At 46.5% G+C, this 22400-nt stretch overlaps 1 protein-coding gene across 6 annotated transcripts in view; it reads left to right on the plus strand.

Annotated features, from left to right (window-relative positions):
• Positions 1-1053: 1053 nt before the first annotated feature.
• Positions 1054-22400, plus strand: part of fgfr2 (fibroblast growth factor receptor 2) — a 37253-nt gene continuing 15906 nt past the window's right edge. For 2 of the 6 annotated variants that reach the window (XM_084561579.1, XM_084561580.1), the window contains exons 1-8: positions 1054-1654; positions 3658-3913; positions 10847-11104; positions 11385-11459; positions 15839-16008; positions 17721-17844; positions 21668-21858; positions 22120-22258. In XM_084561579.1, coding sequence (XP_084417705.1) covers positions 3733-3913; positions 10847-11104; positions 11385-11459; positions 15839-16008; positions 17721-17844; positions 21668-21858; positions 22120-22258 — 1138 coding nt within the window. In that variant the 5' untranslated portion in view covers positions 1054-1654; positions 3658-3732. The remainder of the gene's footprint in view (positions 1655-3657; positions 3914-10846; positions 11105-11384; positions 11460-15838; positions 16009-17720; positions 17845-21667; positions 21859-22119; positions 22259-22400) is intronic. The other 4 variants (XM_084561577.1, XM_084561578.1, XM_084561581.1 and 1 more) reach the window with 3 other exon arrangements.

The raw sequence follows: 22400 nt of genomic DNA on the forward strand, positions 1-22400 counted from the left end.
TGATCCTGATTCTGATCCTGATCCTGATCCTGATTCTACTTTTGATCCTGATTCAGATTATCATCAGAATTTGTATCCTGATCCTTATAGTGATCCTGATTATGATTATGATTCTTTTAAAATCTAATTCTGATTTTATATCTGATTGCAGTTCCGATTCTAATTATGATTCTGATTCTAAATCTGATTCTGATCCCAATATTAATTCGGATTCCAGTTCTGATTCTAATCCTAATTCTGATCCTGATTCTAATCCTGAACCTAATTGTGATTCTCATACTGATTCTAACTCTAACCCTGATTCTGATCCTGATGATTCTGATTCTTATCTGGTTCTGGTCCTGATAATGGTTCTGGTCCTGGTCCTGGTCCTGGTCTTGGTCCTGATCCTGATCCTAAACTTGATTCTGATTCTGTTCCTCATCCTGAGTCTGAATCTGATTGGGTTTTGGTTGTCTAAATGGTTGGTGGTTTCACTTTTATTTGCCTTAATTTAATAAAATATAGTATCAAAGTTAAAATGATTCACTTTAGCTTCCCGCTACTACTTTACTTTACCTACCCCAGGCTAGATTTCACATCAATTATTGTGCTTTTTACTTCACCTTGTATATGTAATCTTATCCTTCATCCCCGTTTGAATTGATTTAAACGTTGTTTTACATGTAGTGTTTATATATTTTTATTGACCATGATGTTTCCCCCTGCAACACCTAATTATACTGAGATACGCTACTGTCTGGATGCTCTGTGCGCACTTTTACAGCCTGCATGTGTGCGTCTCTTCCCGCAGATGTCATGTCTTGGCCACTGAGCGGCGTTGTTACTGCGGTCTGACAGGTTCGCAGCGGAGCCGGGTCCCTCACACTGGATACAGTTGGGGCAAGTTGAGCGCAGGGCAGGCGAACAGGCAGCTCCGAAGCGTTTGATGGGCGGAGGAAGGCAGGGCCCAAAGGCACTGCGGCCAGGAAGCGGCTCGAATTACACTGGGGGGGTGCTTGGGAGGGAATGACACCCACTGGAGTGAAGGAGGAGGGCGGTGTGTGGAGACGTAAGGAGGAGAAAAAACCTAGTAAACCTGACAAAGCGTCTGAGAAACAGTGTGAAGACTGTCGGCGGAAGACGAAAGAGAAGGAGACCCGAAAGACGCTCTTTTCACCGTGGGGAACGCACATTGATGGATTTTATGACATTTTGGCATCGGACAGCCAACGTCTTGCACCTATCAAACATCGCCCCGCGTCCGTAGTTGCTGCAAACTTTCTATTTAGTTGACAAGTGCGCTGCTGTTGAGCACTGGGCATGTTTTGCGCCCTAGAAGAAACTTGGTGACGGGGAGCAAAGTTTCTGGGGGGGACCGAGCCGGACCGAGCTGTTTTCGAGGGATAACGCGTGTAAACTCGGATTTCTTTGCATGGCACTGGGCTACGCTGCAAGTCGAGTTTGGAATATATCCTCTGATCTGAGTTGATGCCGGCTGATCGTGGAATAGTAAACTGAAAAGAAGGCAGCGCCTCTCAGATTTTCTCTTTTTTTTTGCTGCTGCATTGTGGTGTTGGAGACATTCCTCCCTCTGGATTCTGGATTCTCATGCTCTCTCCTCCCTTATCTGTTCATGCCAAAACAGAGATCTCCATGATTTTAGTCCTCCCTGGTAAGTATGTTCTGTTAACGATAAATCTCAGCTGACGAAAAAAAAAAAAAAAAAAAGTCTAAAGGTTTCCTTAGAATATCGTCTGTCAAGTTTCCTGCTGTCATGTGTGATATCAGAAATGCTTTACGCGTCCCCAGTCTGTGCTGCTCCTCTCTTGCTTGTAAACCGGGAAAAATAAATCAGTACTTTAACTAACAGAGTTTAATAACCAAGATACTTTTCAAATGCGTAAAGTTCTCTTTAAAGTTTATTATTTAAGAATTTCTAAAATGTGAATGCAACATAAGAAAACTTTTCTTTTTTTTATAAGAACAGATTTCCTTCAATAAACATGGAGAAGTTCCTTCTATACATTTTTCCTTGTTTATTCTAGGAACCACTCAGCACCTTGCGTCATCACTTTAGGCCCCATTAACAAGTGTCCTGGTTATTTATTACTTTGCTTAATTTTCTACATTGCATTTATGGTGCCAATTACCCCGTGACCGCAGTTGTTTTTTCACTGCTTTGTGCCGGAGCCCTAAATCACTGAGCAGCTCCAAATGAGCCCCCATTGTGGAAAAGCCAAACTGATTTGAATCTCAATGGGGATTCAATCAGTGCCAAGAAATTTCATTCAAAGCCGCGGGTTTAAATGAAGGCTGTGGACATGTATGGAGCAAAGTTTCTGAGTGGGTCCAAATGTCATGTCTGCGGCGATATAAAGTTACGAAGAGCGCGTTGTAGGAAATGTTCGCACACTTTTCTGTAAATTTTGAAGATTTTTTTTTATTATCTTGCTGTTGCTTTTTAATTTTTAATTGTGCTTTCTTATTGTATTCGATTGCTGCAGAATAATCTGCTCTAGTCAACACCTTGAACGATGAAACAGAAATCGAGGCTTCAGTTTAAATCTGGTCTCTATCCTGCAGAAGCTTTTGGACAGCGGTAAGACCTGGATGATTTGTTGCTCTGGTTTGCATTCCATTAATAATTCATGTGTGAGAGCTGTCACTGTGCAGAATTAGGTGCCTTAATTGCATAAATAAATAAATAAATAAAACCGCTGCCTTTCACTAATAAAGTTAAGATCTCGGGGTGAATTCGTGGATGCACCCCGACATTGTGTGCGCGCCACACCACTCCGTAACCCGTGTAGCCCCCGAGGGGTGAATTAAAGACGAATCAGCATGTGCCCGTTTTCGGCTTCGCTCTCCAAAAGTCAAATTGCATGTGTCTTTGCGGGTAACAGCGATCGATACGTCCAGCTGGAGCAGAGGAAGCGCAGGGAAGCGTGACTTCGCCGAACCTCCAGAGACCCTTCACCGCGGTTGAACCGCACATGTCTGGCTAAACAGATTGACGTGTGTCCCATTATTGCGATACTGCGTTTCAATTAAAGCCTCACTGGTCTCATAATCAAGTAAGGGGAATGCAATAAAGGCACGCTGCAAATACAATTAACAGACACGCAGGAAAGCAGCGCGGGCAACAGGTTTGGTGCATCTGTTGCGCACGGGAATAAGCGATGTCTTGGTGCCACACTGGCTGATTTGCTGGGTATCCTGTGGCAGGGATTAGAAAAAATAAGCAGCAGCACAGTAAACTGGAACAGGTTGTTGATGGAGGAGATTTGTTTGATTTGCGAGCTTCATGGCAGTTTGCTTATGAGATGCCAAACTGGTTTGACTTTGAAGAGGGCAGTACTAGAGCTTGGATGACTCTTAATTGGTTTCTCTAAAATCCATTTCAGTGCATATAATTGTAGATCAGAGGTAAAGCTCCATGCAAGGGGTTGTGTGTTGACTGCTGGTGCCTCACAGCTTCGGTATGTCTGTGGCATGGCTCGTTTGACAGCATTTTGTAACACTTCTGTTCCTTTCTCTTGCTCCTGTCTCAGTAAGGACAAAACGGTGCTGAAACTAAATCTCTCAACTTGCAGCAATAATATCAACTAACATATTGTTTTGTCTCCTTTCCCCCTTCTTAAATCATCGCCCCAACGCCTCTCTTTCGCCTCTCAGCCCAGGTGATTGGGTGAATTCCAGTGAGTGACAGGCCAGCCCGGCAGCAGTTGATGGTTGGGCCGACCCCCTCAGATGGGATCAGTGTCCAGGGGGAGGTGGAGAAGGGGGGTATGGGGAGCGCTGTCCCCCACTAACGGGATGGCCTCGTGGGCCTGGCTGCTGGCCGCTGTCCTGCTGTCCCTTCTGACTGTCAGCGTGGCCCGGCCGCCCCTCACCGCCACCAAGGAGGAGGAGGCCACTCTGGAACCTGAAGGTAAGCAGCAGGGGGGCGCGAGAAGGGACAGAATGCAGGAGGAAAAAACATTTGTTGGGTTTGTTTTTGGAGAGCAGGTGTAGCTCCTTCAAGTTTGTTCCCTCCTTTAAACCCCTTTAGAGTTTTGGTTGAGTCTTACCATTAACCTAAATAAATAAAAATCTACAAGTGGCCTAAAGGAAACCAAGAAATCACCCCTTTGAAAGTTGAACAGTAGCAAAATAATATGGGAATCAAATTTCTTTTCTTTTTTTTTTTTGCTATTTCTACTTCTACTTGTTCACTTCCATGTTAAAACTTACCTGCAGAGATAACAGAGCCTTTCTCTCAATTTAAGCTTTACTAAAATCCAAACAAGCTGAAAAGGTTGAGTCCCTGCAGCATTCTGAGGGGATCAAAACAAATAAACAGAAAGTAAACAGCTAATCTCAGAGCAGTTGAGCCTCTTGTTCTCTGCATACGAGGCGTGGGGTTTGCACATTTTCGTTTTATTTCTCTCGCTGGTGTCTGCGGTAGTCTGAGACATGCGTGAGTGCCAAAGCCAGGTTTGTGACCCTGCGTGGGAGGACAAGGGAGAGCTGTGAAGCAGGGCGGGACAGTGTTTATGCTGGCATCTCTCGCATACCCTCCTCGCCTGAGAAAGAAACACAGGGAGTGAAAAAAACAACAAAAAAAAACCAGAGGATTCAGAGCTTTGTTCCCTTTTCTGTAAAGTTTGTGTAAAAAAAAAAAGTGTTCATCTAAAGTTATGTTGAAGCTTTTGTTCTGCTTTAGCAGAGGCAGCTGTTTTTTGGAGTTTCTCTGTTTTCTGTGTCTCCAGTTTTGTAGCCTGGTTAGAGACGAGCTAATTAGTTGTTGTGATGGATGCTAAGTCACATTCCAAAGCCCTTTGTACCTTGGCTTTTAATCAACATGCTAATTGTAAGTTAGGCCAACAACAGAGCATCTCCTTTTGAGCCACCTCCCCCCATCTTAGTCTGTCTTCACACACACGTTCTGTACCTTCTCTTGCCCTTTGCCCTAGGGGTCAGGTATCGTCCTTACCTACCTTGATGAGAGGCCTGCCTCAGCTCCTGTTGTTTTTTTTGTTGTTCCGTCTGAGACAGTTTGGCTCCGAGCCGATGAGCTCAGAGCCCCACATGGCCCGGACGCTACGCTACATGGCCACGGAGAGGACAGAGAAGAGTTTTCCAGAGTTACACAATCCTCCGGGAAAGTTCTAAGAGGATTTGTGCATATTTGACTTCTCCTTTAGATGGAGAGATTACACAGTGCTGGGCAGCGGTGAAGTCATGTGACTGAAGATTAAGTGCCTAGACCTGGGGGTCACATGATAAGGGATAGACGTGGCACAAAAGAACCTGGGCTGCTTATCTGCCTCTGAATCAGCTTCTCCGCTGCATGTGGCAAACACAGTTTTTCATTTTTTTCACTGCAGCCGTGTGTGATTGAATCAGCGTGTCCGTGGATCCAGTTTGTTGCCGCCTTCCATTCACTGCTCCTGCTTGGCTGGTGTCACCTGTAGGACACAGATGTTAGGGAGACAGATTGGCTGCCCCTGCCCTCTCTGTCCTAATAACACCCCCCTACGGAGATGTTTAGAATTTCAACCACCCCCCGACATCCCCCTCTGCCCTGCAGCAGCCTGGGTCACACCGCTGCCTGTTTCGGTGGGAGCAGTAATTGCTGTAGATTCATCAGATTGCATATCAGTGTTGTCTCTACAGAGCCCACGCCTGCACCCCTGGTGGCCCTGCTAGTTTGTTTACCTGTGGCTGCTGTAACAGAAGAAGCAGAGCGAGCGCGCTGGTTAAGACCTCCACAACAGGCCTATTGTTGTCGCTGTAGCCACTTCAGTATCTATGGGAGTGTTTACCTTGTCCAGGCGCCCTCCGTTTGCACAGTGATTAAAATACTCTGACAGAGCTGAATAACAATGGTACCAAATACGGGAGGTGTGTGTGTGTATGTGTGTGTCTTAAACATATTTTCAGCTCTGTGGTCTGTTTGTGGCCTCTTTTTTGCGTATAATGTGGAATAAATGTGGCACACTGGCAGCCCGAATGGGAGCGCAGCTGACAAAAGTCAGCTCATGGCTTTGGCTGTACTTTCTGGTAGTCCATGCCAAGCTCTGTTCTTCAGAAAACGCTCTGATCAGCATGGAGGCAGCGCTTCAAAAATAGTTGAATGGTTAAATAATTGTGCATCAAAGAAGAGTGTGTCATGCTTAGACAGGATGGTCGACAACAGAGATGTTTTATTCCTTGGGCATAAAATGAAAACAACTGCTCTCTTGGCACATTTCTGGATATATATTTGCTGCGCGGTTTCCACCTCTATGTTGAACCCTTTGTAATCAGATACATGTCGAGCTTATGTTAGACAAGAGACGCAAGATTATGTGTTCAGAGATTTGAGTATATCAGTGTGTCTCTGGGTGTGAAGTGGGACTGTCAAGGAGATGCAGGCCTATTACCTGTCCGTAACGGTGTGCTATCTTCACAGTAGGAGTGCAGTTGTAAAAGTATAAAAGTGTCATCTGGCCTGCTAATGGCGCGGAGTGTGTGGCGATGGCAGTGGAACTGAACTCCAAACAAACGCGCTGTGTCCGTGGGCGTCGCGAATACACGACTTTCGCACAAAGACTTTTATTGGCCTGCCGTTAGCTGGTGTTAATCTGGAAGGTTCGAGCGCGTTGTTTGCCTTGGCCTAGGTGCCAGAAAATACCATGTCACTCCGCTGCTCAGTCTCACACTTGCCTGATAAGACGCTGGGAAGAGCTGCTACCTGTGCCAGCTTGTGCCTCGGGCCTCGGCGGACCGTCTTGTGCACTGAGCTGGAGGAAGACGGGAATCGGAGGAAGTAGATGGAGAAAATAAGGAAAACGCGGAAGAGAAAATGAACAGATTAACAAGATAGCCTGCAAAACTGATGCAATTTTGAATTTCACATGGATCTTAATATTCTGCGGACAGGTTTGTCACCATTTTCTATTACACGTTTTAACTAGATAATGCTGCCACTGCTGTATATAAACTTCGCGCAGAGTCACGGATTTTAATTAGATCAATTCAAACATTCACACAAGTATTAATGTAGTTTAATGATTAAACTGAGCTCTTTAGTGTTTACATTCATCTGACCGCGCTTCAGCCTCAGAGGTTTGTTAGAGATAAGGGGTATTCAGTGGGTTAAAGGGGTCGGGTGAGGTTCAGGGAATGCCTTGATGAGGGGTGAAGGGGTGAGCGAACCGGAGGGGCTGTTGCCATGGACACCAGTTCGTGGAGCAGCTCCTTTGTCATAATATAAAAAAAAAAGAAGCTAAAGGGAAAGGGGGGGGATTTGAATGTGAAAGGGCACGGACATTAGCAAAAGAGGGTGAGACAAAAAAAGGGGAGAAAAGTCCTGGGATTTGACTACGTGAGGAGGTTACAGAGGAAAGAGGGGAGGAAAAAGGGAGGATAAGAGGGGCAGCAGAGATAATGTGATTTGGCAGCGTGTGCACCTTTTGGTCCGCATGCATGCTGAGTGTGTACCTCGGTGATGGCAGTCATTACATTTAGTCGACCTATCCCATTGTGCACACTGAGACAGGAGGATAGACCTGCAGGCGGATGTGCTCCTCTGCAGAGGCGCATTCATAACATGACAACGCAAGAAAAAAGAACTTAAGCACCGTCGTATACTTGCTTATCTTTTGCCGACTTGACAGACAGAAAGAGAGACGGGCAAGCGGACTTCAAGGGGACCCTGGTGAGAATTGCTCGCCGCGTTTTGCCTCAGACGCTCGGGCTGCGAGACTAATTATTGCCAGGCGAGATGGTGTGAATTAAGAGATAGCGGGGAGAGGACAGGCCGACTCCATCACACCTGATAGACACTTCTAATAGCTGTCAGAGAAAGACAGAGCGAGAGATGGGGTTTTAAAACAGAGATGTGCTTCAGGAGAAGGGAGAGAAAATGATGGTGATGACGGTGGGAGGGAGGGAAGGGGAGAAAGCTGTTTGATAGAAATGGAGAAAAAAGTGTGTGTGTGTGAGTGTGTGTGGGTGTATGATAGAGAGACTCCCGCCCTCCTCCTGTTGCTGCAGGGATGAAAAATCTGCAGTGAAGTGTTTCAACTCTTCAACTCAGCATGCGTCTCTGGACTCTTGTAAACTCTTTTTATGTGGAAGGTGTGTGTGTGTGTGCGTCGCTGGTTATGCATCTCCGGGTGTGCATGTTCGGCACACACGCATTTGCATTTTGCAGCTCTGAATCCTTGTTTATTTATTTTTTCCTCAAAAGTTTCCTTTTTGTCCTGCATTCAGATGTGCGTGTGTACGCCTGCAAAATGCCTGCACGTCACAGTTTCCCATGAACAATCAGGTATGCCGGAGGTGCGAACAGGTTTCGGCGAGGGTCAGGGTTAGGTCGGCGGGGTCGCGGGCGGGTGGGAGGGTTTGCGGGGGTGGGGTCGTGTGGGAATGGGGAAGGAGAGGGCAAAGCGGAAGGGGAGGTGAAAGAAAAGAGGACAGAGATGAAGAAGCAGCAGGAGGAGTAGTTGATGGAGTGGGACAGATGGACGCTGCAGAGATAAGAAAATGACCAAGACAGAACTAACACCTGCATGCTTACTTTAATCAGATGCACCATTTGGAGGAAAATTCCCTCCTTTTCCTCCGTTCCACTCCTTCCCTTTTGTACTTGTTTTCCCTCCTCCCGTGCCTCCTTCTTCGCCAGAGCTCCCCTTGTAGTGTAAAACACACACACACACACACATGCGCACACATCCACGTGTATGAGTATCATCTTTCTATGAAGCACCTCCGTGGCCTCCCTTTCTCCTCGGTGTGCTGACAGATGGTGCAGCAACGTGTGAGTGTGAGACTGTGTGTGCGTTCCAGGTGTTGTCTTGGAACGTCAGCTTCACCGAAGGCCCCCCCTCCGTCTCTTAAAGATGCCCATACCTGCCATATTCCCCGCAGATGCCAACACTGATTCGTCTCCTGGAAGCTGCAACGCCTCTAAATCTAAATTAAAGAATAAAAGACAAAACTGCAGCCCGTATTAAAGTCGAAGCGAAGGCCTCCGGTGTGGAAAACCGCGTCATAAAAGGTAGTGGAGACAGCGCCTATCAATCACCGGAGGAGCCCCGCCTCTTATCAGACCACACACTCAGTCTTGGGTGGCGAGGGAGGGGTTAATTATTTCCGGTTCGAAGGAGGGAGAGAGAAAAACAAGACAATGCAGGAACTGTACCTATGTGTGTCTACTTGCCCGGGGGGAATGTTTAGAGGTTTGCACACATGCCTCAGCTGCTGGCTTGTGGCGGAATGACTTTCCCTTCCTGTCGAGGCTGGAGTGTGTGTCTGTGTGTGTGTATATATATGCAGGTATACTTTACATTTAGCACACACATAGGAAACACAGTGGCATATAATGGGGTGGGATGTTGCTGAAAAGGTGTATTGAGGTACAGGAAAGGCTGGGAGTGCCGCTGCCTCTGTAATTACACATATCGGACTTCAGCCAAACACTCTACATACAGTAATACCACCAGCTCCGGCTTTTTTTGTCTATCCTTTTCCATTGTTGCTACTTTCCCCCTCCTAAATCCTTTTAATCTCTCTAATTTTTACTCCTCTCCCTTCGGAAGAAAACAGACACGCACACAGTCCGGGACATTTTTTTGTTCTGCAATAAAGAGGAACATTTTGTTTTTTCCTTCCAAGAGAAAGAGTTTCAAGATTTATCTGTGTTTGGGTTTGAGTGAATGCTTTAATGTGTGCACGAATGTGTGTGTGTTCAAGTGTGCAGGAGCCTCAGGGAGACCGGAATTGGCTATATACTGTATGACAGAAGCCAGCTTGTCTTTCAGGCAGGTTTTCCCCCTTTCGCTCAGCGTTCAGTCACAGTCTGGAGTTTGCAGTGATATGGATAGGATCCATCCTGATGTAGAACTGCAGCCTCAGCTACGGACATTCTGAAAATCCCTTTTATACATTTACCTCGTTCTGTCCTGTGGAGTTGTACACGGTGTACGCACACGCGCAGACGCACGCACTCGCAGGCAGACTTGGTTTTTCTCCCAGAAATGAAGGTTTTATGCTCTTTGGAGTAGAGTGCTGAGTTACTTGCTCTCCGCCTCTGGCTGGCAGATCCTGTGCAGGGGCTGTATATCCTCCATGGCCATGTTATGAAAGAGAACGCAGAGGAGAGAGATGGAAAACAGAAGAGTCAGGCAGGCTGCAGCCAGCTCAAGGTTTTCGTAGCTTAGGTGTGTAGTCAAAACCAGGGAGATGCCAAAAAAGAGAAGAAAAAAAACCCCTCACCCCTCCCCTTTTCACTTCCCCTGCCTGACAAACGCTTCCGTCCTAGACCTTTCTGGCTGCTTTCCTTTCTGATGGGCAGACGTTGTGGAGTTGTGTTACTGTTTTTTTCCCCCCCTAAGGCTGCAGAGATCTTTCTACGCTGCTCCTACTCACCCACTGTTTGCTTGGCATCTACACGAAAATGGATGGGTGGTTATTGAGGGGTGCTGAGACGGACAGTAATGTTTAATTCTCACCTGCTCGCATTGATTGTTTTTTTTTTTCTCTACACACGCTGCTGTGGCCGTAACTGCATGCACTGAATCTATAAATGCCAGTGACGCTGCACACTTACAACAGAAAAGGGTTTCTAAGGGTTCCATTTCAAATGACTGACCAGGGAGTTTGTGGTAACGACATGTTGGTGTGGCTCCTCTTTTCTGTTTTGCTCCTCCTGCGTAAGTTGATTTAAGTGCATCCATTGGGGTTATTTGGTGATTTTGTTTCTTATACTATGGCTTTCTTCTTCTCCCACCTCTCTTTCCTCCTCCATGTGCACCCTCTTCCTATTTCACTTCGTCCTGTCCCTCTTTCCCCCCCATTTCGCCCTCCCCACTCCTTCCCCCCATGTGCTCTGCAGAGGCATCGAACAAATACCAAATTTCTAAGCCCACGGTGTGCTCAGTGCACCCGGGGGAGGTGCTGAAGCTGAACTGCCCTCTGCCGGCGACAGGGACCATCACCTGGACCAAAGACGGCAGCTCTCTGGGCACCAACAACCGCACGCTGATAGAGCAGGAGGTGCTGCAGATCCGTGATGCCACGCCCAAGGATTCGGGCCTGTATGCCTGCACCAGCGTGGGCAAAGACACGGTCTGCTTCATAGTCAATGTCACAGGTGAGTCAGGGCTCAGGCAGGACAGGATGGGACAGGAGGTTTGTCTCGAGATTCAGGGCTGGACTGTGCTCGGTCGAGTTCTGGAAGTGGCCATGGAGCAGATATGGTCAGGGATGAACAATCTGAAATTTTTTTGAGTCGGGTCTTGTGAATGTGAGTGCGTGATTTATCACAAAAAAAGTTTGCGAAAATGTGACAACGTGGAGACTTCTTAATGCCTTACTGTGTTTGCGTGCATGGGTTGCGAAAGGGTGGCAGTAACCGTGGTTACTCTGTGCAGATGCCATCTCGTCGGGGGATGACGAGGACGATACAGAGCGAACGGAGGACACAGGGGCGGACGGAGAGCAGATAAGTGAGTATGGGAGGAACGAAAGGGGGTGTGAAAGAATCAGAGGGGCGCACTCTGACCACATCAACTCCGACCCATGTGCTAGACATATTAAGACAATAGATGCTTGTTGATGCACTGATCTGACTCTCTATGTCTTTGAGATGCTTGTACAATGACTTCTGCCCTCATTCTCCGAGGGGATATCTCTATTTTCAGGACCTTCTCTGAGTAGAAAGTAAATACTTTATAGTCCAAATAACAGTTTTGCTTTAGACACACATATTAGACACGGCAAAGAGATTCAACAAGTAAAGCATTTTAAAGTAGCCGTATCTAAAACTTAAAAATCTTTAAGGGTTCCTTAATCCTTAAAGGGTGTTAAGAAATGCTTTAAGCTGTGCCTGATAAATACCAGTTCCCTACAGCATGTCAGTCCCTAAGTCTGGAATGCTGGTTGTCATAGACGGACACCTATAAGGACTTAATCCCGAGGCGAAATAATCTACTTAGCTTTGTCAGTGTTTATTAGCACAGTTGAGTCCGTGCAATAATGACTGAGGCAGAAAGTGGATGATCTCGATATTCTTTCAGGATTAGGAGGAGACATCAGATAGCAGCATCAAAAATCATGCCAGATCTGGCTTTTACCAACGTCTCTCCTGTTCCATAACGTAGCATTCCCATTCAGGCCAATACTGTGAGATTTCAGTGTGTGTGTGTGTGTGTGTGTGTGTGTGTGTGTGTGTGTGTCTTCGGGGCTTGATGCTCCAGGGAATACAAGGATTCCTGGCATTCCTCTAGCTAGTGTCTCCCAGGTAGCCAGGCCTCATGGAGCCATCCAGCCAGCCAGTCAGTCAGCTGGGCTCATCTATTATGAAAGACGCCCATCTGGATCCAGTTACCCACCTGATGGGCCTGTGTGTGTGTGTGTGTGTGTGAGAAAGAGAAAGTTTTTACCCAAGTTTGTCTATGCTTTAGCGAGTATCTGGGGTAGTAACGTGTTTATGCAGCTGCGTGTACACATGCTCGCCTTCCGCATACACACTCGCAGAAAGAGGCTGAGGTAAAGATCAGGGCTTCCACATCTTGTTAAAATTCTCCACACGCACTGCGTCTCACCGTCAGTTCTCCTCCTCCACTTTTGGGCTGACTGTAATTGCCTGAAATCCATTAAATATGGGGGAGAGTGAGGAGCTCAGCGAGAGGAGGAAAAAAGAAATGGGGGAGAGGGAAAAGATCCAGCCATTGTGGTGGTAATAAGCAGTTTGAAAACAACGGGAAAGCTGCTCTGGCAGTGCAGTTGCATTTTCTCGCCGTGTGTGTTTCTGAAAATTCAAAACCAAGATTATTATTGAAAAAAAAAAAAAAAAAGACGGAACAAGAGGAGGGGAAAAAGAGGCAGAAGTGGGGTGTGTTGGACCATTACCAAAACTTCTCTGAGCATGGCGTGGAGCCTTGGCCTTGGGCCGAGGACTGGAGCGAGGAGGAGGGTGCACGCAGGCGTGGGAGGGAATGAGAGCGTGAGTGTGGGGTGTAGCTTTATATTCGTGACTTTTTTTTATTTTTTTTTTTGGAGCTCGCGGAATGGGTTGGGCATCAGGCCACTGCAAAACAGAGCATTTTGATTTAACTTTTTACAGAAGACCGAACAACATAAGCCAGTGGAAAAAAGAAAAAAAAAAAGATGAAAACGGGTCGAGGGTGTTTGCGCATTGTCAGCAGTGGGTGGGGTTATTGGAGGAGACATGGACGAACCTCCACAGAGATCTGTGAGGGGAGAAGTGTAAAGGGTGGTGGGTGGAGAGTGGGGGGGCTACACTGATGTCATTATGAAGTTAAAAAGCCACGTGGAGCTTTGCTTTCTGTGCTCTGCTATAAATCCGCTGTCCTGTTGATAGTTTTACTCATTATTATTCATCTTTACTTGTTCATCCTCCCCTTTAGTTAAAGCTCTATGTTCATAGACGAAGAAGAGACCCCATCTCCTCAGTCAGTTCTAGATTTCTACAATTTAAACTACAATATTCTGTTGAAAATATTAAAGTATATAGAGTCATAATTTCTAGAAAACACTCAAAATGTTATAGAACTGGGGTGGAAAGTTCTAAAAGAATATATAAAGGTGCCGTGTATCCATTTACTCTATAAGCCTCTTAGGTTTCCTAACAGTAATTTTAGTATTTCAAGTTGTCTGAAATCTGTGCACTCATTTAAAAGAGGTTGGGATTCCAATTTAAAAATACTGATGTCATGAATCTCAGAAAAGAAATGATTTCAGTCGTAGCTGGTTTACAACGTCTGCAGTAGCAATAAAGGAGGTTTGAGACTACAGGTCCATGCTAGCTATTGGCGTTTTAAAACTTAATTCTACTTCAAAATAAAAGTTAAAGTTGATACTTTTAATATGAAGCCCTGAGACTACAGGTCCATGCTAACTATTGGCGTTTTGAAACTGAATTCTACTTCAAAATAACAGTTAAAGTTGATGCTTTTAATGTGAAGCCCCAGCTGTAGAGTTGGAGTTCAGTTTTGTATCTCCTTTCTGAAAAAAACATTTTAAGTGTTTCTGTATAAACATGTTTAAAGTTGGACATTTCAGACATATTTTAAAGCCATTTATCTCTCTTGGCTTTCACAGGACAAATTGTCCTAAAAAATATACAGTATACAGACATGGTTCCAATAATCCCTTTCTATAAAGTTGTCTTGTTCCGCTTGCAAAGAGGAATGTTACACAGAAAGATATCACAGCTTAACAAGAAATCATTTCAACAATAAAATACTACTTCTGGAGCACTGATGGATTTAACTCTCCGGAGGAACTTAGAGAGAGAAAAAAAAAATATTGACTCATAGCGCAGGAGTTAGATAACCTCAGCTCACCCCGGGCCAGCTTAGGATAAACAGCCGTGAGTGGGGATCCGGATGCACGGGGCTTTGGGGGCGGCGGGGGTTCATGGAGGCCACAGCAGTTGGCCCAGTGAAAGTTTGGCTTCATCTGGAAACAGCGCCGCTCACCTTTCATGTCCCGGGCCTCATCCTCCGACCCGGCTGCTAGTTTGGGGTCAGAGGTCGTTTAGGAGAGACGGCCTCGCAATGGGCCAGTCTCCGTCTAATCTGTCTCTGTCTGAAGGGATGAGGCGAGGACAGGGAGCGTGAACGGAGAGAAGTGGGCCGAGAGGTGAAGATGGAGGAAGAGAAGCATAGATAGCGGCAGTGAGGAAGAAGAAGAAGAAAGAGGAATGACTAATTATAGTTTGAGCACTTACTCTATACATGCAGTCAGGAAGGAAGAGCAATGTTTACTGACTTTACTATCCAAGTATGCTCGACTTGTCCGGTTGTGCGTGCCAGAAAAGGGAATGGGAGGTGTCTGATAGTATGCAGATCGGACAGGCGGGAAAGAAAATAAGGGAGGACGCTTGAAGTAAATATCCTCCTGGGGCATGAACTTATGTTTGCGGTTTGCTACCACAGGTCCGTAATGATCTTATCTGTGGGTATTCCCTCTGTGGCTCCTACTCCTGCTGTACGAAGAGGAAGTGATAGTGTGGAAGACCGTTTGGGTTGTTGTTTGACTTAGAGTTTTTCTTCCCCTCTGAGTCCCATCTGCTTAGGCAATCATGCTCCCAGGTGCAGAGGGAAAGGGCGGGTGGGAGGGGTGGGGGTGGGGGGGTGCTCGGAGGAAAATCCAGCTGACTGAGAGACAGAAAATGGGAGAAAAGAGGGAGTTGGAGAAGGGACAAAACACAAGCAAGGTGACAGATTTCAGTAGGAAAAATGGTGTTTGCCAGTTTGGCGTTGATAGTAATCTAGACAGGGGTGTGCGCCGGGAACTTTTAAAATCCTTCGTTAAACGTGACATTCATTTTCTCCCCTGACAGCACGTAATGATTTTCCAAGGGTGATAAGCACCCCTAGCCCGGGCGTCCATATCTAGCCGAGTGACAGGCAGATAAACAGGGTAGCTATGGTAATTGGAGGAAGTGGAGGGTAGAAAAAAAGCTGCTAAGTGGAATGAGATGAAATTGAATGTGATGGTCTAGTTACCCTCTTGGCAACGCCCAGGCACATTCTCCCCCTTTAGAGCTGATGTTTTTTCTTTTGCCCCCCCCACCCCCCACAACACCCCGTGGAGCCTGCAGGGAGGAAAGTGTGTGTTTTTGTTTAACCGTGTGAGTGTGGGGCCCTGGGTTGTGTTATGCAGACGTTGGGTCAGCAAGTGTTGCCAAGGGGGCGGGGGTGGGGGTCGAGTGTGTGGTGGTGGGGGGGTTAGCAAGGGTTCAGGTTTGGCTCTTCTGCAGCAGCTCCTCCAGGGCCCTGAAGCCAAACTGTTAAAGCCGAGGACATGATTGGGAAATCTTACACCCGCCTGAACACCAACTGTTCTCCGGTTGTAGGCGCTCCGTATTGGACCTCGCCAGCAAAGATGGAGAAGAAGCTGCATGCGGTGCCAGCTGCCAACACAGTCAAGTTCCGCTGTGCTGCAGGAGGCAAACCCGACCCCAAGCTGCGCTGGCTTAAAAACAGCAGGCCATTCCGCCAGGAGGACCGCATGGGAGGCTATAAGGTAGGATAAACAGCAATACATCATGCTTTTTTATTACATATGTCAACTCGCTGACTCCTTTTGCTTTTTTTTACTGCTTTTTCTGCGCAACAGTCCGTCTGGCTTTTTCCTTGAATGCATTTACACGGGGACGTCGAGCCTCCTCCTTCCAATCATTCACTCGCTGTCCTTTCACCCCTTTTCCACCCTTCGCTGGAGAGACGGAGGAGAGTAGACAGAGGAAACGAGGGCAGGGTTTCTGGTGTGAAATTGGAATTGCTCATCCGTGCTCCTCTTCTCGCCAGGATACTTTGCAGAGCCTCTCGCTGTAACTTGAAATGCTCCTTTACCCGCAACAATTAGAAACCCAAGCCCGGGACTTGAGGGTTAAATGCCCCCAGACAGTAACGTATAGAGAAAGTAGGTAGCGTCAGGGTTGAAATGAGTCCAGAATGCTGAGGTAACTCAATCAGGGAGAACAGGTCCCACTGGCTTTGGTTGGAGACGAGTGTGTGTGTTTTGTTGTGAGGCAAATTTGATTTACAAACACTATTACTGAGCTGGTTAACGATTAAACGTGAAGTGTTGCGCAGGTTGCTTACTCGATGCTTTGCATGAGTTATATGAACTCCCTGGTTCTTGGAGGATTTGTGATAACTTCAATCTTCTTTACAATGCTGTGGTTCCAACAAAAGACTTTTGTTTAACTTAAATGTCTAGTCCTGCTTTGGGAAATAAACATTCCGCACTGATTTATATGTGCCGAAAATACCCAATTCTGTATGTCATGGGAAAGTAAAAGCACTGGTTATGTTTTATTTCCACTTTGCAAGAAAAATCATGGAAACAGTGGAAAACCGTGAATGTGGATTCCTGCCCCTTGACAGTCTATTTGGACTACAGTTTAGTTATTTTGCTCCTAAATTCCTCTCTTTGTCTCTCAAAACAAGCTGCGTTTACTGTACACGCCAGAGCCCTGCAGATAGAGAGGAATAACAGTTTATACAGACAGTTACGGAATTAATTTATGAAAAGGCCCAGCGATGCCGAACGAGTCTCAGGCTCTCGGTTAATGACACATCACCCTGCCAGGAAAGTTTAGGAGCAGATTACGTTGATGTCGCTGCTAATGTCGCTTTTCCCTTTTGGCTGTACACCGCGGACAAAAAGCCTTACAGAAATGATACAGTCAGGCTGTCAGATACACTGTGGGCAGTTCATTTCTCTCTCTCCCTCTCTCTCTTTTTTTTTTTGTCAACAAACGTTGGACAAAAGCCGTACCTGAGCCCAGCCCTGTGGCATAATCTCTCCATTGTGTGAAATGTAGGCCTGTACAAGCAGTTGCTACAGTCTCGTTTCAGTCTGCAGACGGAAACTCTATTGTTAGCTCACACCTGTAGATTCCACACATAGGTGAAACTGCTTTTACGAGTGATTTTGAATAACTGCGTGTTTGAAATGGCTTAGGATCGAACGCGAGGGTGGGGTTTAAGTTATAGGTGACTGACGGAAGGATTAGGCAATTAAAGCTTAGCATCAGGGGCTTTATTAGGTCAGGACTTTTATTGACCTTTGTTGAAATATAGTTCTACTTTCGGAACAACCGTGAAGTAGTAACGTAAAAGCAAACTTTCCCGTCAGTTGATTTGTAGAGTCACTCCGGTGGAATCAACTTGTCATCAGCCTCAATATTGTGTGCAAGCCCTTAATTGCTCTTGTCTCTTTTCAACCAGGTGCGCAGCCAGCACTGGACCCTGATCATGGAGAGCGTGGTGCCTTCGGACAAGGGCAACTATACCTGCGTGGTGGAGAACGAATACGGATCCATCAACCACACCTACACCCTGGACGTAGTAGGTCAGTACTACACACCCTAAACACACACACACACACACACACACACACACACACACACACACACACACTCAAGAGCACACCTGTGAGGCTGACAAAGGAGGGGCGGCGGGACCAAGGAAGGGGAGGCCAGCGGAAGGAGTTCTCACGGTCAGGACAGTGTGTGTCTCGTTTGATTGCCCAGGTGCACTCTGGATGGGGGGCGACTACACCTGTTGGGAGGTTAAGGAGTGCTGCCAAGTGTGTGGAAGCTAAACATGTCAGCGGTCTTAGTGTCGTTGAGACCGTGTTTATTAGTTGTGAGAGCCTTACACTTTTAAAATTAAGCTCTGCATACTTCTTGGTAGTGTTTTCTTTGTCCTTAATGCTAAACACCTCCCATCGTAATCCCCGCCTATTTACAGGATCACTTCAACCAAATCATTCGCTTGAACCACTTTTATTAGAAAAAGAAAGGAAAGATCTCGCTGTCTTTCTGAAAAACAACTAACCAGAACCTTTGTTAATAAAACAAACAATCTGTATGGTTCAGTCCCACAAAAAGCAAATAGAAAAAATAAATCTATTTTCCCACTCTTTATCTGACCCTGTATGCCCTGCTCATGTACGGTGAGGACTTGAACCGGCAGCGGATGATCATTTAGTGTCAGTCCGTGAGCGCCCAGAACGCTGACCTCAGCACTATCACACTGAGTTCAGGCCCAACTCAGTCAACCCCTCTTTCTGACCTTTGGAGCGCAGAAAGCAAAGACTGTTTTTCTGCTCGGTTTGCAGAATCAATAGATAGCGGGGACAACAAGGGGTTTAGGACAAAGATAGTAGATCGATGTGTACATGTGCGTTTGTGTGAGTGAGTGTGCACAAGCTTTTGGTCTTAATTCGATCCGGACCCGCTGCTCTTTTGGCCTCACTCAAACCGCTATGAAAAGGGATTATCTAACACAGCTTTTTCCTCTGAAGCCCGGTCAGTAAACTACAGATAAACAGGACAGATACGGAGCTGTGGAAGCTTTATTCACAGAAGAACATTTAGAGGCTACTGGTCACCCAAGTCTCTATGTCTGAATGTGGAATTTTTCCAGCGCTGTCCCCATTGTTCTTTAGCAGTCATACTGTAATTACACACTGTTTTGTTTATCATCTCCATGGTAATAAGGAGCATTAATTTCATGATATCAGATGGAGACTGAATACCTTTTGCATTAAGTGGACATAAAGGTAAATCCATGAAAACATGCACATAACATGCACCCCATCACAGGCCCCCTGCTCTGATTCCCTCCGGAGTTAGCCAGAGCTCTCCTTCAGACTGCATATTTCTGTTTTTGTTCTGTTTTATTGCAGAGCAGTAAACCCCCTCCACGTCTGGCTCTGCAGCCAGTGCCCCCTGCAACCTCTTGCTTCATTTTGCTCCATTATAGTGGGGTGGACAGAGAGGGGGGAGAAAGAGAAAAGGAGGGGAAGCAGAGACAGAAAAGGCCGCTCTTATCAGCCTTTTCTTTGCCCAAATGACCTGCAGGATCAGCTATTAAAACCAAAGGAGCCAGCCTTTTCTGGTTCAGACTGGCGTCTGGAGAAAGGGCAGCAGTCGGGAAAAACAAAAGCCCGAGCTGACACACAAGTGGACAAATGAGGAGTTAAAAGAGATGTCAGCTTTTTCAGTCAGAGCGGTGGCACCCAGTGGCTATGAGGTACTTTGTGCGTAGCCCCATGCCATCCTGTCCTGTGCCGTGCTGCGTTCTTCCTGTGCCTCTACCCCTGTGTCGGTTCCTGTGTGCCAAGTTTACCCAGAGTTCACCGGTCTCGCATGGGCCACCATGGAATGTCCCCGGTTTGTCTCCTCGCGCTTCTTTCTCCCACTGTCCCACCACCGCTGCCATCAAATTACTCCATTAACTACTTAATTGATAAATGGGTTCACTTTTGAAATGGGTCACTTCATGTTGTTCTCAGCAAAACATAAAAAAAAAACACCTCTGGGGTCTGTTCTATCATTTGTTTTAGTACCTCTTCTGCAGCCAGACAGGACAACATGGCTAAGTTATTTTTTTTATCCTTCTTTTACTACCTCCATTCCCATATTCCTTCATGTTTTTCCCTCTTGTTCTTGTGTGGGTTGAATTGGCCATAAAGGAACTTTTTTATTCTCTACGCCCATGCCCACACACATATTCACATTCCATTCAATTCCATTACTTCAGAGGACTGCTTACACGGACTTACAATTCATTTCCTGGAAACAGAACCCAGACCTTACCATAACTACTACTTGCCTAAACCCTTACCCCAAACTTAAACAAAGTATTTATCCTTAAACTTAACAATTTATGTTACGGGAACTTCCCAAAAAGGGAGACAAGTCTGCAAAACGTGACTCCGTATGCATACTTATGTTTTCACAATATGAAAAAATGCAGTTACTCATACACACACGCACGATATCCCTTTTTCAAATTCAAGAAAGAACTCTGCTCACTAACTTTTATTGTTTTGGGGTTTCACCATAATCACGATGTGGCCTATTTTCTCACCACACACACATTCTGTCGTGGTTGTCAGCTACAATGAAGGTTAGAATTACTTTAATTTCTTTAAAGAAAGAAATAACAGCAGCTCCAAAAGTACTTTTTACTTGCCGGGATGTTTGTGAGTGATGGTTTTAATTACTGAAACGGTTTCAAAGTTGACGGATTTTTTTCCTTCTGTTTTGGTAAATGATGTTTGGTGGGGTTTTTTTGGGGTTTTTTTTACAAAAGAGAGCGCCGGCTGGCAGACTGTGAAGTTTAAGTAGATCATCTCTCTTTCTCTGTTCGGGAAAGATCGAAAGGGCGAGGAGGCTTGTGAGCGATGGAAAGAGGAGAGAGGAGAAAAGGGGGCAAATACAGAGACACAATAAACAAGGCGAGCCCTAGGAATGTGCGGGAAGGAGGAGGAGGAGGGAGATTGGGGGAGAGGAAGGAGGGGTGGGAATCATCTGATGTGACAGATTTCAGAAAGGTGGAGCAGGAAGACAGATAGGGAGACAGACATACGGAAGAAGTCTCTGCCTCCTAGTCTCTACATCTGTTGATCCCTTTTCTCCCCTTCACTCACCCTGCTAATTATCCCACACTTTTTTTTTTTTTAGCCCTTCTTCTTAAACCCAGCCTCTACCCTTCATCCCACTGACCACCCCCTCCTTGACCCACCCCCAACCTTATACGCTGCACACGCACAAATGAATCCACTGCACCTAGCTTAAGGCTTTGTTTTGGAAAGGCACTGCAGCGCTCCAGGCTGAGTGATGTCATTCTGTGTGTGTGTGTCGTTTGGTGGCAGCGGGTGGTTGCTGTCAGCGTGGGGGTTGGGGGGGCTCCTCGGTGCGGTTGTGAAGGCCGGGTAGCGTTTGAAAGGGGGCATTGTTCCACAGGTCCCGCTCTGTTTGGATTTCGCAGGCCAAATGTTTGCTTGTAGAAGAATGCAGATAGCCGGAGATGTGGGGGATGCTACGCTATAAAGGTGTTTCACTTTCCAAGACTGGCACATAGTTTAGCTTAAACCCCCCGCCCACTCACGAGTAACATATACATCCCACTTCAGGGATGTCCTCCTCTGCCGTTGTTCTTTTAGATAAAAACGGTCGTGCCTCCTTTTTTTTGTGTGTGAAGCCTTTAAAAGCTTCTCAGATAAGAAAGAGGCGGCACGGTTATGATTTTACCTACGAGGGCTGCTGGGAAACTCACAGCACGTGAAGTTCTGCTTTTGCAAAAACAAACTCTCACATGCTAAAATGTGATATTGCTCTTAAAGGGAAATAAACCGGACCCGTTAAACTCTCTCTCGACAGAGCGGTCCCCTCACAGGCCTATCCTCCAGGCCGGCCTCCCTGCCAACACCACCGTGCACGTCGGCGAGGACGCCCGCTTCGTCTGCAAGGTCTACAGCGACGCGCAACCTCACATCCAGTGGCTGAAACATATCACTCAGAATGGCAGTCGCAACGGCTCCGACGGACACCCCTACGTCAGAGTGTTGAAGGTACATTCCCTCACGTTCTCTTTTAGGTTTTCTTCTCTTACGGTTGGTGATTTGCAGGATTTTCAGGCGAATTTCAAAAGTCACACAAGGAACTAACTAAATTCCCTTCCCTATGAACTGATAGGTTGTTCCTCATGCTGGATCTTGGTGGTGATTCCTACTCTCCATATACAGTAGCCGTAGTCATGAAGTTTCCACGCCTGCCTGATTACTCGTCTGTCTTAATGCTCATGTCTAAGTATGTGTATGTGTGGATTGCAGCGTTCAGGCATTAACAGCTCCGACGTGGAGATGCTCACCCTCACCAACGTGACGGAGGAAGACGCTGGGGAGTATATCTGTAAAGTCTCCAATTATATAGGCGAGGCCAGCCAGTCGGGCTGGCTGACAGTCATCCCAGGTAACCCTTGAGACCTGAACCCACCTACCCTCCCCTCCTTACCGGTGTGGTTTCCTGGGCTTACGTCCCTGACCTGCTGTGCTGTGGTGGTCCTGTTGGTGGTCTCTCTTGGGTGCTCACAAACCTCTTCTCTCCCCAGTGT

This window comes from Chelon labrosus (assembly GCF_963514085.1).
Source record: "Chelon labrosus genome assembly, chromosome: 15".
Lineage (NCBI taxonomy): Eukaryota > Metazoa > Chordata > Actinopteri > Mugiliformes > Mugilidae > Chelon > Chelon labrosus.